Below are 17,713 nucleotides of genomic sequence, written 5' to 3'. Positions count from 1 at the left end.
CTGAGCCTGGGTCAGCTCGTATGCTGGTGGTACCCCAGTGCTTCAGGGCCTTCCTACTGGGTTTGGCTCATGATGTGCCTTTGGCAGGACATCTAGGGCAGGACAAGACCTATAAGAGGCTTGTCTCCCACTTTTACTGGCCCTTGATGCACAAGCAGTCAGCTGCTTATTGTAGGTCTTGTCAGACTTGTCAGGCAAGTGGCAAGAGTGGGGGGAAATGCAAAGCTCCCCTCCAACCGTTACCTGTAGTCAGCACTCCCTTTGAAAGGGTAGGAATTGACATTGTGGGGCCTCTGGATCCCAAGACAGCCATGGGCAACAGGTTCATCCTGGTCTTGGTGGACCATGCCACACGGTACCCAGAAGCCATTCCTCTAAGGACGGTCACTGCCCCCGTGGTGGGACGTGCCTTGATGGGGGTTTTTACCCGCATGGAGTTCCCCAAGGACGTGGTATCTGATAGAGGTACAAACTTCATATCCACTTATATGAAGTCTCTGTGGAAGGTGTGTGGGGTAACCTACAAGTTCACCACCCCTTACCACCCCCAAAGTAATGGTCTGGTTGAGAGATTCAACCGCACCTTGAAAGGCATGATTCAGGGCCTGTCAGAGCCCTTGAGGCGTAAGTGGGATGTTCTCTTGCCATGCCTTCTGTTCGCTTACAGGGAGGTGCCTCAAAAGGGACTTGGCTTTAGCCCCTTTGAGCTCATCTATGGCCACCCTGTGAGGGGACCGCTCAGTCTGGTGAAGGAGGCTTTGGAGAAAGCTCCTAGTAAACCACCCCAGGATGTATTTAGCTACATGCTGGCACTAAGAAACCAGACTGCCCGCTTCAGGAGTCTCGCTCAGGAGAACCTGGAAGCAAGCCAGGAGGATATGAAACGGTGGTACGACCAGAATGCCACTCTGGTTGAGTTTCAGCCTGGACAAAAAGTGTGGGTCATGGCACCAGTGGAGCCTAGGGCTCTCCAAGATAAGTGGACTGGGCCTTTTGAGGTGGTGGAAAGAAAGAGCGAGATCACCTATCTGGTAGACTTGCAGTCCCCCAGAAACCCTTTGAGGGTCCTACATGTCAACCGCCTCAAACCACACTTTGAGCGAACTGAGCTATCCATGCTCCTAGCGACAGATGACGGGGTGGAGGAAGAGAGTGAGCATCTTCTTGACCTCCTGTCTGCAGGAGAGAAAGATGGGTCTGTGGAGGGAGTGATCCTCTCCCCCTCCCTGACTGAGGAACAGCAGAGGGGACAGTTCGCCTCGCTGTTTTGCCTGATCCCAGGAGTCACACACCTGTGCACACATGATGTGGACACTGGGGACAGTACACCTGTTAAACATAAGGTTTACAGGGTGACTGACAGGGTCAGGGCTTGCATTAAGGAGGAAGTCTCCAAAATGTTAACCCTAGGGGTTATTGAGCACTCCAGCAGTCCTTGGGCCAGCCCAGTGGTCTTGGTCCCAAAGGCTGCTGCTTCTGGTGCCACTCCAGAACTTAGGTTCTGTGTGGACTACCGGGGTCTCAATGCGGTCAGCAAGACTGACGCACACCCCATCCCCTGAGCTGATGAGCTCATTGATCGGTTAGGAGCTGCCAAGTACCTCAGTACGTTTGATTTAACATCTGGGTACTGGCAGATTGCCTTAACTGAGGGGGCAAAGGAGAGGTCAGCATTCTCTACCCCAGATGGGCACTTCCACTTCAATGTGATGCCCTTTGGGATGAAGAATGCCCCTGCCACCTTTCAGAGGTTGGTCAACCAGGTGTTGGCAGGACTGGATGAGTTCAGCGCCACCTACCTGGATGACATTGCTGTGTTTAGTTCCACATGGGAGGAACACCTGCAACACCTCTGGAGAGTGTTAGAGGCCCTGCAGAAGGCAGGCCTCACTATTAAGGCGAGCACGTGCCAAATAGGGCAGGGTTCTGTGGTGTACTTAGGACACCAGGTGGGGAGTGGCCAGGTGGCACCCCTACAGCCTAAGATTGACACGATTATGGCTTGGGAGCCTCCCAAGAGCCAGACTGAAGTGAGAGCCTTTTTAGGTCTCACAGGATATTACAGGAGGTTTGTTAAGGGATATGGTACCATTGTTACCCCCTTAACAGAGTTGACTTCTAAGAAGCAACCCAAGAAAGTGATCTGGACGTAGGCTTGCCAGAACGCTTTTGATGCCCTGAAGGCTGCCATGTGCACAGCACCTGTGCTGCAGGCACCTGACTACTCCAAGGAGTTTGTTGTGCAAACAGACGCCTCAGAGCATGGTATTGGAGCAGTACTCTCACAGCTTAATGAAGAGGGCCTAGATCAACCCGTAGCCTTCATTAGCAGGAGGTTACTACCCAGGGAACGTAGGTGGAGTGCCATAGAACGCGAAGCGTTTGCTGTGGTCCGGGCACTGAAGAAGCTAAGACCCTACTTGTTTGGGGCTCACTTCCGAGTTCAGACCGACCACAGGCCCCTCAGATGGTTAATGCAGATGAGGGGTGAGAATCCAAAACTGTTGAGGTGGTCCATTTCCCTACAGGGGATGGACTTTACGGTGGAACATCGTCCTGGTACAGAGCACACCAATGCTGATGGTCTGTCCAGGTTCTTCCGCCTTAGTGATGAGAACTCCCATGAGGTTGGGTAGTTGCTCCCCACTTTTAGCTGGGGGGGACACGTGTTAGACTTTTCATCCTTGGCGTGGTCTCCCTTAACTTTTTGCCTCTGTTCCCCAGGTTGTTGATGGGTGCTGGACTCTGATTTTATTGTTTTTGTTACTCTGGGCACTTTACCACTGCTAACCAGTGCTAAAGTGCAAGTGCTACTGTTTAAAATGTGTACGTAATTGGTTCTCCATGATCGGCATATTTGTTTTACTGTTAAGTCCCTAGTAAAGTGCACTAGAGGTGCCCAGGGCCTGTAAATCAAATGTTACTAGTGGGCCTGCAGCACTGGTTGTGCCACCCACACAAGTAACCCTGTAATCATGTCTCACACCTGCCACTGCAGTGTCTGTGTGTGTATTTTTACTCTGTAAATTCGACTTGGCAAGTGTACCCACTTGCCAGGCCTAAACCTTCCCTTTTCTTACATGTAAGGCACCCCTAAGGTAGGCCCTAGGTAGCCCCAAGGGAAGGGTGCAGTGTATGGATAAGGTGGGACATATAGTAATGTGGTTTATATGTCCTGACAGTGAAATACTGCCAATTTCGTTTTTCACTGTTGCAAAGCCTGTCTCTCTCATAGGATAATATGGGGGCTACCTTTAAATATGATTAAAGTGTAGATTCCCCTAGAGAGTAGATGGGCATGTGGAGTTTGGGGTCCCTGAACTCACAATTTAAAAATACATCTTTTAGTAAAGTTGATTTTAAGATTGTGCGTTTGAAAATGCCACTTTTAGAAAGTGAGCATTTTCTTGCTTAAACCATTCTGTGACTCTGCCTTGTTTGTGGATTCCCTGTCTGGGTCAGTTTGACAGTTGGTTGTTTTTCACCTCACACCAGACAGTGACACAAAGGGAGCTGGGGTGTAACCTGCATTTCCTGATTAGCCATCTCTGCTAGGAGGGAGGGGTGGAGTGGTCACTCTCATCTGAAAGGACTGTGCCTGCCTCTAACAATGCCGGCTCCAACCCCCTGGTGTGTGTCTGAGGCCTTGCCTGGGCAAGGCAGGATTTCACAAGTAGGTGTGAGTCCCCTTTGAAGAAAGGTGACTTCAAAGACTAAAATGGGTATAAGAAGGGCACCCAAATCTACAGACTTTAGAAACACTTCTGGAACCAAGAGGAACCTCTGCCTGGAGAAGAGCTGATAGCTGAGGAAGAAGTGCTGCCCTGCCTGTGACTGTGCTTTGTGGAGCTTTCCTGCAGTGCTGCTTCTGCCAGAGTAAGAGGGCAAAGACTGGACTTTGTGTGCCTTCCATCTTGAGAAGAAATCTCCAAGGGCTTGATTTAGAGCTTGCCTCCTGTTGTTTGAAGTCTCAGGGACAGCAAAGACTTCTCTCTGCCAGCACCTGGAGTCTCTGGAGAGACTCCTGCTCTGACAAGTGGTGCCCTATCCAGTCCCTGGGCCCTTGAAAGGAAAGCTGGTGGAAATCCAAGGAAATCGTCTTCGGACGACTCCGGACCGACGCCGCTGCTGAATCCGGTAACGCCGCCTGCACCTGACGCCGTGACCTTCGCTGGAACGCGACACTCTTCGCAGGCCCGTCGCCGCAGCAGCCCCACTGAAGTCTGCGACTCCGTGGAAGTCGCTGCACCACGTCGTGACCGACGCCGCTTGAAGTGCACGGATTCAACTTTTCGCACAGACGCCGCGATTCCTGACTTCGCGCCTCGGCTTGTTTTCACTCTTCACCAAAGGTACTGTACTTGGGGGTCTACACGACTCCGTGTCCGGCATCGCTGGTGTCGGCTTGTTGGGAACGACTCCGTCACAACGCCGTGTTAACATCTCATTGAAGCATTTTTGTTTCTAAGCGCTATTTTTGAGTTTAATCTTTAAAAATTCATAACTTGACTTGTGTATGTCGGATTTTTGTCGTTTTGGTCTTGTTTTGTTTAGATAAATATTTCCTATTTTTCTAAACCAGTGTTGTGTCATTTTGTAGTGTTTTCATTGAGTTACTGTGTGTGTTGGTACAAATACTTTACACCTAGCACTCTGAGGTTAAGCCTACTGCTCTGCCAAGCTACCAAGGGGATAAGCAGGGGTTAGCTGAGGGTGATTCTCTTTTACCCTGACTAGAGTGAGGGTCCTTGCTTGAACAGGGGGTAACCTGACTGTCAACAAAGACCCAATTTCTAACAAGGATGCATAGCATTTTTGTGGAATTGTGATGTATGAAGAGAAATCATGGTTTTGCTTGAGATATGTAGACGACACTCGTGTTTGTATTTGTCCGGCATTCTGTCTGATGTGATATGTTTAAGAATTATGAATTAAGGTGTGTACTTGATTATCAATAAGAAAAATAAAAAAAGACTACATTGATTATTTCAATGAAGAAATCTCAATTAACATAATTGATGGCATCACTGATGACCAGTGAGTATACATACATATATAAATCTATCTATCTATCTATCTATCTATCTATCTATCTATCTATCTATCTATCTATCTATCTATCTGGCACCTACCCGGGGAGAAGGTTACATTATTTCAGGGGGACGAGCGTCCCCTCCACAACCCCGGAGACCAGCACCTCCCTGGGGTAATTCATTTCACATTAACAGGGGCCCCCGTAGGTCTGGGGATGCCACCTCCCCAGGTCTGAAAAAAGATAAGGAAGGGGGTCCACTGCGGACCCCTGGGGACCACCACCTACCTGGGGCAAATTTCAAATGTTGGAGGAGGGCCCTGGCAACCACCAAAGCACTGGGCTGGCTCCAGCTATGTGCCGGGGTGCTCACCCTAAAGACATAGCTGTTTGCTCTGACTTGGCGGGAGCATTGTCAGCTTCCGCCAAATCAGAGCAAACACTCTGGTCCCAGCAAGCAAGAGCCGAGATGTCAAACAGCTTTTGCTTGCTAGGAGTGGAGGTTTCCTCTGTTTCCCTGCTCACTGAGATGCGGGCAGTGAAACACAGGAAAGGATTGCTTTTGCAGATAGGGAGCTGCTTGTTTAGCAGCTCTCTGTCTCAAAAAGCAATGCCGGCTACCGCAGGAGGCAGGGAGCCGGCTGGAACGACAGGGGTCTTCAGGCTTCCTCTGCGGTCTAATTGCACACTGGGTGCCCTCTGGGGTACCCAGGACAGATGGCCTGGCCCTGGGGGATGGGTCCCTGGTGACAAGATTGGCCAGGGGAGCGTGGCCATGCAGTCCCCTCCTCCATTTATTGAAGCCGGGTGATGGGGTCCCCGGGGTTGAGATTGGCCCAGGGAAGGGGGGGTAGCGTGGCCCCCCCAGGGCCAAAATCGGCTGGCGGATTTACCCAACGAGGTAGCACTAACTAAATAGCCTGTAGAAATTACTCCAGTTGGATAGACATTTTGTGCAAAACTACAGACTCTTGTTGGATAAACTCGGAGGTGAGCTTCTGTTCTGGGCATGAAGCTCATTTCACAGAAATTAAACACTTACAACTATAAACATAGCAGGTGCCCGAGTTGAAGCTCCACTTCTGGAAAGAACAAATGGTCTACTTTTGTGCTTGGTGAAGGCAAAACAAGTGTTTTTAAGCTGTGATTTCATATTGAAAAACAATCTGAAATCTTTCATGGAGGTGAACGCATCTTTCATCTAATGGAGCACATTCAGACACTCTCACAGCCACTCTCACACCAGAGACACCTTCTCATACCTATTCTCACACCCAAAGAGACACGCCCTGCGGCCAGCTTCCGCTGTGCTTAGCCAAAGGCCGTGCACAGAGTGCGATTGAGTGGTTTGGGGGGTTGGCGGCAGGGACTGGCCATAGGCTAGGCCCTGCAGACAACTCCTGCCGTAAACAGTTGGGTGGTTAAAGGGGGGTGACTGCAGGACCTGGCCACAGGCCAGGCCTGCAGCCAACCCCCGCCATGCATGGCCCAAGGCCATGCATTGCAGTGGTTGGATTAACGTATAGTAATGAAAATTACTTTTTGTTAAAAAAAAACATATAAATTCCCTTAAAAAGACGTTATAGCTAGGTTCTGAATGTACTCACACAAAACCCGAGAAATTCAACAGTTAGAGTTGTTTCAAACAACTCGTGGCCTACGGTAACTATAACGTGCCCTCACCATGCACTGCTAATTACCCCAGATATTACAGCACTCATGACTACTTTTGTAGTGTCAATATAAATAAGAATGAAACATTAGATGTCAAATGATTGAAGAAAAAACTATGCATGGCAGGGGCACGAGTTAAAGTTACCTTAGGCCTGGAGCTATAGTGACTTGAAATAACTCTAACTATAACAGCTGAATTTTTGTGCAAGTAAATTCAGAACCTAACTATAACATCGTTGTAACCTTTGTTTTTTTAAGTGTGTATATTTGTATATGTAAAACATAACAGGCATTTGTAGAGTGAACTTTGACTTCTGAGGGATCTCTTGGTGCTATTGACTGATAACCAATGTTTACTGTTATCAAACTCAATTACATTCATTTTATTAATCTTGGAAAAAAGAGTGGAGTGGACCCCAAGGGGTTTAAGCTTGTAACTAGAAGGTCAAACAAGGATCCCTGGAGAAAATGCATTCATCTATTGAGCCAGCACACATGGTTAAAAAAGTTACCCTCTAAGAATGGCCACCAAATTATGTTGTTCCTACATAATCAGCTATTGAAAGAATGCCAGTTTTTGTATTCTGTGTGTTTTACCACTGCTAAACAGTAGTAAATTGCCTGTCCCTGGAACATATGATGGACATTGAAACTCTTTCTTTGGCCCATATAAGTTGAAGAAAGCAGAGGAGAAGGGCCCCGTAGAATAATATGAGCATCCCCTTGTGAGAAAGTAGCCTCTTTCTAGCCTTGTTACCCCCACTTTTGGCCTGTTTGTGAGTATATGTCAGGGTGTTTTCACTGTCTCACTGGGATCCTGCTAGCCAGGGCCCAGTGCTCATAGTGAAAACCCTATGTTGTCAGTATGTTTGTTATGTGTCACTAGGACCCTGCTAGCCAGGACCCCAGTGCTCATAAGTTTGTGGCCTATATGTGTTTCTTGTGTGATGCCTAACTGTCTCACTGAGGCTCTGCTAACCAGAACCTCAGTGGTTATGTTCTCTCTTTACTTTAAAATTTGTCACTCACAGGCTAGGACTAAATTTACCAATTCACATTGGCATACTGGTACACCCACATAATTCCCTAGTATATGGTACTGAGGTACCCAGGGTATTGGGGTTCCAGGAGATCCCTATGGGCTGCAGCATTTCTTTTGCCACCCATAGGGAGCTCTGACAATTCTTACACAGGCCTGCCAGTGCAGCCTGCGTGAAATAACGTCCACGTTATTTCACAGCCATTTACCACTGCACTTAAGTAACTTATAAATCACCTATATGTCTAACCTTCACCTGGTGAAGGTTGGGTGCAAAGTTACTTAGTGTGTGGGCACCCTGGCACTAGCACACGCGTGCACTATACATATGTCACTACCTATGTATAGCGTCACAATGGTAACTCCGAACATGGCCATGTAACAGACCAAGACCATGGAATTGTCCCCCAATGCCATTCTGGCATTGGGGGGACAATTCCATGATCCCCTGGGTCTCTAGCACAGAACCAGGGGTACTGCCAAACTGCCTTTTCAGGGTCTGCACTGCAGCTGCTGCTGCTGCCAACCCCTCGGACAGGTTTCTGCCCCCCTGGGGTCCAGGCAGCCCTGGCCCAGGAAGGCAGAACAAAGTATTTCCTCTGAGAGAGGGTGTACCACCCTCTCCCTTTGGAAATAGGTGTGATGGGCTCGGGAGGAGTAGCCTCCCCCAGCCTCTAGAAATGCTTTGATGGGCACAGATGGACATTGAATGGTGCCCATCTCTGCATAAGCCAGTCTACACCGGTTCAGGGATCCCCCAGCCCTGCTCTGGTGTGAAACTGGACAAAGGAAAGGGAAGTGACCACTCCCCTGACCTGCACCTCCCAGGGGAGGTGCCCAGAGCTCCTCCAGTGTGTCCCAGACCTCTGCCATCTTGGAAACAGAGGTGTCTGTGGCACACTGGACTGCTCTGAGTGGCCAGTGCCAGCAGGTGACGTCAGGGGCTCCTTCTGATAGGCTCTTACATCTCTTGGTAGCCAATCCTCCTTCCTAGGTAGCCAAAACTCCTTTTCTGGCTATTTAGGGTCTCTGCTTTGGGGATCTCACCAGATAACGAATGCAACAGCTCATCAGAGTTCCTCTGCATCTCCCTCTTCACCTTCTGCCAAAGGATCGACCGCTGACTGCTCAGGACGCCTGCAAAACCGCAACAAAGTAGCGGGACTACTACTAGCAACCTTATATCGCTTCATCTTGCTGGCTTTCTCGACTGTTTCCAGGTGGTGCATGCTCTGGGGGTAGCCTGCCTCCTCTCTGCACCAGGAGCTCTGAAGAAATCTCCCGTGGGTCGACGGAATCTTCCCCCTGCAACCGCAGGCACCAAAAGACTGCATCACTGGTCCTCTGGGTCCCCTCTCAGCACGACAAGCGTGGTCCCTGGAACTCAGCAACTCTGTCCAAGTGACTCCCACAGTCCAGTGACTCTTCAGTCCAAGTTTGGTGGAGGTAAGTCCTTGCCTCCCCACGCTAGACTGCATTGCTGGGTACCGCATGATTTGCAGCTGCTCCAGCTCCTGTGCACTCTTCCAGGATTTCCTTTGTGCACAGCCAAGCCTGGGTCCCAGACACTCTAACCTGCAGTGCACAACCTTCTGAGTTGTCCTCCGGCATTGTGGGACTCCCTTTTGTGACTTTGTGTAGACTCTGGTTCACTCTTCTTCCACGTGCCTGTTCAGGTGCTTCTGCGGGTGCTGCCTGCTTCTGTGAGGGCTCCCTGGCTTGCTGGGCACCCCCTCTGTCTCCTCCTCCAAGTGGCGACATCCTGGTCCCTCCTAGGCCACAGCAGCACCCAAAAACCTCTACCGCGACCCTTGCAGCTACAAGGTTTGTTCGCGGTCTTTCTGCGTGGGAACACCTCTGCAAGCTTCATCGCGACGTGGGACATCCGTCTTCCAAAGGAGAAGTCCCTAGCTCTCTTCTTTCTTGCAGAACTCCAAGCTTCTTCCAACAGGTGGCAGCTTCCTTGCACCCTCAGCTGGCATTTCCTGGGCTCCTGCCCACTCGCGACACTGTCGCAACTATTGGACTTGGTCCCCTTGTCTTACAGGTACTCGGGTCTGGAAATCCACTGTTGTTGCATTACTGGTGTTTGTTCTTCCTGCAGAATCCCCCTATCACGACTTCTGTGCTCTCTGGGGGTAGTAGGTGCACTTTACACCTATCTTTCAGGGTCTTGGGGTGGGCTATTTTTCTAACCCTCACTGTTTTCTTACAGTCCTAGCGACCCTCTACAAGCTCACATAGGTTTGGGGTCCATTCGTGGTTCGCATTCTACTTTTGGAGTATATGGTTTGTGTTGCCCCTATACCTATGTGCTCCTATTGCAATCTATTGTAATTCTACACTGCTTGCATTAATTTTCTTGCTATTACCTGCATAATTTTGGTTTGTGTACATATATCTTGTGTATATATCTTATCCTCATACTGAGATACTTTTGGCATATTGTCATAAAAATAAAGTACCTTTATTTTTAGTACTTCTGTGTATTGTGTTTTCTTATGATATTGTGCATATGACACCAGTGGTATAGTAGGAGCTTTACATGTCTCCTAGTTCAACCTAAGCTGCTTTGCCATAGCTACCTTCTATCAGCCTAAGCTGCTAGAAACACCTCTTCTACACTAATAAGGGATAACTGGAGCTGGCACAAGGTGTAAGTACCTCTGGTATCCACTACAAGCCAGGCCAGCCTCCTACACCCTGGTATCATTTGTTTTTTTATGTTTACAAAGTGTCCAATATGTCTGGATCCCCCTTTAACACCTTTTGTGCCAGCACCTCCACCTCCTCATTGATGGACCTAATTTTCCTTTTCGGCTCTTTGCTAGAAGTACCTGTCATTATTCATCAGGCAACAACTCTATTATATTTTCTGTCACAGGTATTCCTGCCATTTTATATGTTAGATCGGAATAGTGATTTCTTAATTTCAACTCCTGCATGGATGCTGATTTATTCTTCTGCAATCAGTGAATGTGTTTGCATCTATGGTATAGGTGCTGAATGAAGTAGGGATGCCGAGGGTGCTGCAGCACCCCTAACAAGTAACCATGCAGTAGTTCAGCAGGCGAGTGAGCCGTAAAGATGTCTGTACATTTTGCCTCATTACATTTACTTTGCATTCAAGGACAGAGGTCAAATGTCAGGCTATGACAAATTACTGCTGAATTCTTTAACATGGAGATTGAGGGTTACTTTTGATTCTCCAACTACAAACTGACAGCATTTTGTAAATTGAAATATGTGACAATCTTGCCGGAGTACAAGAAGAATGAATGGAAAGGCTGAAGGATGTAATTGTTTCTAACACAATAAAATGTAAATACCTCTAAATAGACTGTACAAATATTCCAAAATAAGCCAGCAAAAAAGAGCACAAAGGAAAGCACTTTTTTAAATTCTGAAGTGTGAAGGGAACAAACATTTTTATTAGGATAAAAAAAGAAACACTTTACTTAGTGATGCGCAAATAAAAATTATTGGCTGAAACTCAATTTCCACACATTGTCATTTGTGCACTACAGACTTTTATCAGTAAACTGCAAAATGAGTGAGTAGTCATTTCAATGGAGATTGGGCTGTCTGTAGGTGATAGAGCACTAACACATCATGCTTTAATAATATGTTTCGGATGCTAAGCTATAAAATGCACCACCAGGTACACACCATACCCTTGCCACTATCCTGCTGAATGGACATGGCTCATTTGTGACACTTGCTCTTTCTGTGATCCTTAAATTTTTCACAATCCCTGTGACTTCAGTGATGTAACATTGATGGTGGCACCCCCGCTTTGAGAATTGTTGCAGAACCACTGATCTTTCGTGTAGCACTAACACACTAATCTCCAACCTGAGTCCTTTCCGATTCCTGTGCAGACCGCAGTTTATATAGGGATTAAAATTCCAAAGAATGTCCTAATTATTATTTTAAGAAAGTAGATTCTATTTTATCCAATTTTCTCTAGAAAGGCAAGTCTCCTCATATAGCCTTGTCCTTCCTAAAAAAAGATAAATCAAACAGAGGCCTCAAATTCCCTGATTTAAAAAAATACCACTACGCTTTCTCTTTAAAGCAATCAGCCAGATGGCTTTCTTCAGATCTACACATACATCCTCATTTATGGCTAAAGTTGGGAAAACCCCTTATCATTGCTTTTGAATTTACGGGAATCCTTGCTTTCACAACTTCTATCTCTCAATTACGTTCTCCAATCAAATCCCATTCCAGCAAAATACTGAGACCCCTTCTTTTATTCACATCCCCCTCGATTAATACTTATCAGCAACAACCTATTTGGTATAATAAGCCTTTGAGAATCCAGAATCGTTCTTTAAACTGGAAAACTTGGCAAGCTGAAGGTTTGTGCTGGATATCGCACCTTTTCACAAATGGCCAATTTATATCCTTTACTTACCTCCAAACACAATTCTCTTTACCATTTACATGCCAAACACAATATCACCTCGTATGCGCCTCTATTAATCAATATATTTCTACATTGCCATCTGCATCTCTCCTCCCCGCTATATCCACTATACTTTTTCCATTAATACACAGTAAACCATCAGCATCTACTATTTATAAATTTCTACAAACAGCCCAAGCAGAGATTACATTAATACACAGTAAACCATCATCATCTACTATTTATACATTTCTACAAACAGACCCGAGCAGAGATAAGTCGAAAACCGAATTAGCTTGGGAAAAAGATTTAGTAGAATGTTGACATACTGATTTCTGAGACACAATATGGCCTAAACGTCATAAAATAAGATGAGCTGCAAATACTATCCAAACTCTCTACTTTATTGTTGACTTTTATTCACCCCAGTGACACTAAAATAATTTTCTCCTAATGCAGACTCTTCTTGCTGGTCTTGTGCTTATCCACTTATGAATTTAAAACATATAATATTTGAATGCCCTCCTATTAACTCATTTTGGAAAAAGATCTGGTGGCCAATTAATAGGATTTTCAAAGCTACTATCCCCTTTTCCATATATAATATCGTTTTGGGTAGTTTAGCACCTAATTAGTCTCATACAACTCAAAATCATAAGTTGATAGATTTACTTTTGGCTGTTGCCTTTCACTTAATCACATCAAACTGGAAACAAGATCAGAATACAACTTTTACAGACACCGATTTTGTCTCTCTTATATCTTTAGATATAAGCAAACATCTTTTATGGCCTCCACTAACAACATACTTATCTCACTCTACGACCCCTGTTAATAAAATGATTAAAGATCAGATGAAGTAACAAAACCACCATGAAGTCACCCTACTGCTTTTATTTTATTATCAGAGATTGTTTACCATTCATATGCTTTTTATATGATGTTTTTTGCATTTTCTTTATTTTTATAACATGCACACTTTCCTGACGTTATAATTTTCCCGACATTTATAAAATATGACTCCCTTCTATTTGCATTCCCCCCTATAATCCCTAGGTATTTATACAGTTTTGACAGCATGGTTTCTATATTCCTCTATGCTTATATATAATTATAGTAATATTATCTCAATTATGTATCTTAGCATATTGCTTTGTTTTAGCTCATTCATATGACTTATATTAATTCATGTTTGTTTTTTAAATTGTTATTCCCAATAAACTCAAACTTTAATAAAAAAATAATTCCAAAGACTGCACCCCCACAGTTGATAAGAGTTTTCATATATGCTGCTTGCTAACAACTTGTATACACTTCATAGTTAGTGCAAAGCCAACAACTAAACTATACTTGTAATTGTATGGAGACTTCAATGGAAGTGAACTTGTGTAGTTTGGAATAATTGCAATAACCATTTAGTCACTTAGCTAATGTTTATTCAAAGTGAACACTACTTAAGGAAGTGCTATGGAACAGCTTGGAAAGCAAGCAGGTACCAGTAAAACAGTGATGAAGAGTAGCCTAACATGCCATGTTGGTAGTATTATGCTGACAAAAGTAAATTTTCCAATTAGAAGTGTTTTATAATGGATTGAGCTATTGAAGATGGAGTGATGATTGTTTGTGAAAGTTTGTGAAAGTTGTGGCACGACCTGTTGGACAGACAGATTAAAGATTCTTCAGGCTATAGATTCATTTAATCACACTTTTTATTTTCTCATTGGCACATCTGAGGTTAAACTCATGAGTAAAACACTGTCAAAATGGTTTGATATCCTGCAGGTAAACCACATTGCAAAGCTACTCCTAATCAGTAACTTGAATACTGATCCTCCTTTTCTGGCCTCTTTTTACAGATATACTATTACAATGGTAGCAGTGGTACAGAGCTGCACATCCCAGGTGGAAACACATGGCTAAACAGGAGACTCCCTGTTACCTTGTAGTATAATGCAATGGGGGTAACAATAACAATAACAAATCCACACTGTGTTATGGACACTGATTAATTAAAATGTTCTACAATATTATTGTTTGGGCTCCTATATACTTATGCTTTTTTCTCTTTTTACAGGTAACCTTAGGTTACTCTTCCTTTGGAGAAGACTTTTTCATAATTTAACTTTCGTCTAGATTAGCTCGTAATAACTGTAACCAAAGTAAACACACATGGATGTTTGAAAGATGCATACATTTCCTGTTTCCAATATTTCTGTATAGTTCGAGAACCATAGCAAACTCAGCCAAAAATATTCTTCTGTTAGTAGGCTGGACTTACTATTGCCTTACTCTTAAATTCCTAGGAGCAAGTGTCATCTGCTGAGGAAAAAAGGCTTTGCACATTGGGCCCCTGGGGTTTATTACTTTGCTTTACACATTGAGGGGCATATTTATAACTTGGGTTGCGTTGCTCTTGCACCATGCAACGTGATGCATACGTGACACAAGCCCAAAATGTGATTTATGTAGCCACGTAAGGCCACTTGCGTGGTCCTGAGTGGCTTCTTAAATCTGGTGCAAATTGCTGCATTGCGTTTCTCTGCCCCAGGGAGGCATTCCCAGATTTAACAGAAGTGGTAGACCTGGGAATGCACAAAAATGCTATGCTTTCCCAGTTTATTTCTCCTTGTTTTTTCTCCTTTCTATGATAGAAAAAGGAAAATACCTTAGGGGATTATTTTGCGGAGGAAGGTTCCAGCATGAGAACAATCCTCCTTACAATGCATGCACCCTTGCACTATTGTGCAAGGGTGTCTGTGTTCGTGCTAGGCAGCCAAAACGATGCCAGTACCAGCGCAGAGACAAAGACAGGAATGCATCACTTTTTTATAAATATGCCTCTATATTTTTAACATCTGGTGAAAGCACCAAACAACTATGAGATGAAAAAATGACTTGCAATAGTTGGTCACTGATTAAAGGACAATGATCAATGAACACTGGCATTTTCCTCTGATTAATTAGTATTTTTACTATGAAAATTGGCCAGGAAGATAGATTTTGTGCTACTAATTTAACAATATTATGAAATTGTTCCCCTCTGCAGAGTTATGTGGCACAATTCAATTAAAACGAACAAGGTAAAGACATCATTAGCTCTAGTCCAATTGGCATGTGTCCCTCCCTAGTCTTTTAACGGTGGCCCTGGTGACTTAAAGTGCTTGCAGCTGTAGGGCTGCTGGCTTCTTCTGTTCTTCGTGGATCAACTTGATATTAGAAAGCGCAGTTAAAACAAAATATTTGTGTCATTCATGTCTAAAGAGTTTATGTAGATAAGCAGCTTGCTTACAATTTACTGGTGTAGTTAATGGTAGGTAATGCTGTGCCTGAGCATCGTTCATTAAGGCGGGTACACACTTTATAAATGGTCCAGAATTATAACCAATGATATGTTATGTAGTATAATCAGTTTCTAAAAGTACATTTTGCATAACATTAGTGCAGTCTACATTTTATACCCCGCTCCTTTCCTCTACCATACACTATCTCGCTCCCTCTGACTCACACCCTCTCTGACCTCCATCCAGTCTCCCACGTAGCTCGCTCCTTACTTTACCACCTTATCATCTTTGTCCTGCACTTTATCATCACTCATTCCTTCAGGTATTATCTCACTCCCTTCCTTCACTTCTTTTTTCTCTCAACTTGTATCTTTCCTAACTTTTCTCCTCCCTTACTCATCAACTCCCTTACCTTCATCTTTCATTCTCTCTCCTTTTTTCCTACCCTCCATCATCTCAATGCTTTCATCTTTCCCTCCTTTTACTCCACCATTTACTTCCCTCTAGCAGTCCATGCGTTCTTCCTCTTTTATGACTTCCCGTCTTCCTTCTTTTCCCCTTGTCTTCTTTCCCATCCTGTCATCCAACACCCTCCTTTCCATTCTTCCTCCACCCCAATAATACTCTCTTCCCATCTTCTCTTTATCCCTCATTTATACGCTTCTCCCTAATCATTGGTATTAACTTTTACTGTTGTCATTATTACATTTTGGAGCATGGATCAATATGTCTGTGTATTGAAAACTGTATTAAATTCTGCAAACATCCACAGGTTGGATCCAGATCTCTGTGTTCAAGCCAATCAATTTCACCTGAAGGAAATCCCCACATTTCCTTAAGAGTACAATCCTTTACACAACCTCGATCATAATTTATAAAAACATGTCATTAAGTGCAGACTTCTATTAGGGAGATAAAAAATTACCCATGGCAAAGAAAGGGATTCCCAGCAGGGTGGAGTTGTATTTCCCATCCGTGACGAAGAAGATCCCTGCTGCGGTGACAGTGGAGATGCAGATTGTAAGAACTCCCAGAAGTCCTAGGAAGGGCTTGCTTCGGAGACAGTCTTTCATCGAGCTGGACAGGGTAGCACTCATCAGCACCAGCATCAAACTCACCAGGATCTTGGTGTGTGCCAGGCTAATGGTCTTCTGAAAGTCCCTCATCAGGCTGAAGGATGTAAGTGAGAACAACTGGATGTCAGTGTGGTTCTTCTGTAGCTTTTGCATAAGGTTGCAGAAACCATTCTCCCATATCTCGCTAATTGTGTCCTGAGTGGCAGAGCCATAGGTTTGGAGGTAGTAAGTGAGTTGAACGGCCCTGGCTGATTTCACACGCTGGTCCTTGCTGTTGGGTACTTCTGAAACTCCTCCTAGTTGATGACCAATAAAACTCTGCCGACCATCCTTAAAAAAGAGAGAAATCATAAGTTATTCGGAGTTAAAAAAAAGTACCTTAATATTTTAAATTTGTAGCAGTGCCTTGATTTCCTAGTTGTCCTATTTTACTACTTTTGGATACAACATTGTTTCAAAATTTATGATTCAGTTTGTCAGATCTGAACAATGCGTATATGGTTCACAACTGGAGGCTTTATTAACAAGTAGCACTATGTCTTCGCTACTGCCTTCCATTGCCTGTGGCTTGTGCTTTACGGTATCTTCACCCTATTCTTCCCACCATGCTAGGCATCAAAGGTTACATTGTTACAGCATAATGGCAATTTCAAGCAAGGAATGTGGACTATAGTGCTCTCTTTCTGTCAGAATGAGGACTATGGTGCTTTCTTTCTTGTCACAATATGGACACTGGCGCTTTCTTTATCGTCAGAATACAGTAAATGGGTTTTTCTTTCATGTTGGAATATGGATAATAATGCTTTCTTTCTTATCTGACTATGGACTATGGAGCTTACTTTCTTGTCAGCATTCACACTTCCGTAAGGAGAGCCATAGGTCGGAAACTGTGGTTGTGCCACAATTGAAGCTTTATCTGGTCAATTGCTAGTGTACTTGTGTATTTGAGTCTGTTTCTGGGCCTAGGACAGTTGTGTCAGGGTATTTGGAATTGTGTGTGAACAGTTGAAGCTGTGTACTGCATGCTCACATTTGGGGGTACAATTAAGCATTTGAGATCAAACCTGAGTTTCTGATCACATTACTGATGTATGTGATTGCAGACCCCCTGGCATATAGCAGTACCAAGTTACTGGGCAATAATTGATCACTGACAGACTATTGATGGCAGATACATTGTGTGGACAGAAATTGAATATC

At 44.6% G+C, this 17,713-nt stretch overlaps 1 protein-coding gene across 2 annotated transcripts in view; it reads right to left on the bottom strand.

The window, feature by feature from the left end:
• PTCHD4 (patched domain containing 4) overlaps positions 1-17,713 on the bottom strand; it is a 333,586-nt gene that overhangs the window by 239,818 nt on the left and 76,055 nt on the right. For both annotated transcript variants that reach the window (XM_069236782.1, XM_069236783.1), the window contains exon 2: positions 16,363-16,843. In XM_069236782.1, coding sequence (XP_069092883.1) covers positions 16,363-16,843 — 481 coding nt within the window. The remainder of the gene's footprint in view (positions 1-16,362; positions 16,844-17,713) is intronic.

Source organism: Pleurodeles waltl, chromosome 5 (genome assembly GCF_031143425.1).
Source record: "Pleurodeles waltl isolate 20211129_DDA chromosome 5, aPleWal1.hap1.20221129, whole genome shotgun sequence".
Lineage (NCBI taxonomy): Eukaryota > Metazoa > Chordata > Amphibia > Caudata > Salamandridae > Pleurodeles > Pleurodeles waltl.
This window is presented reverse-complemented; position numbering and strand designations above follow the sequence as displayed.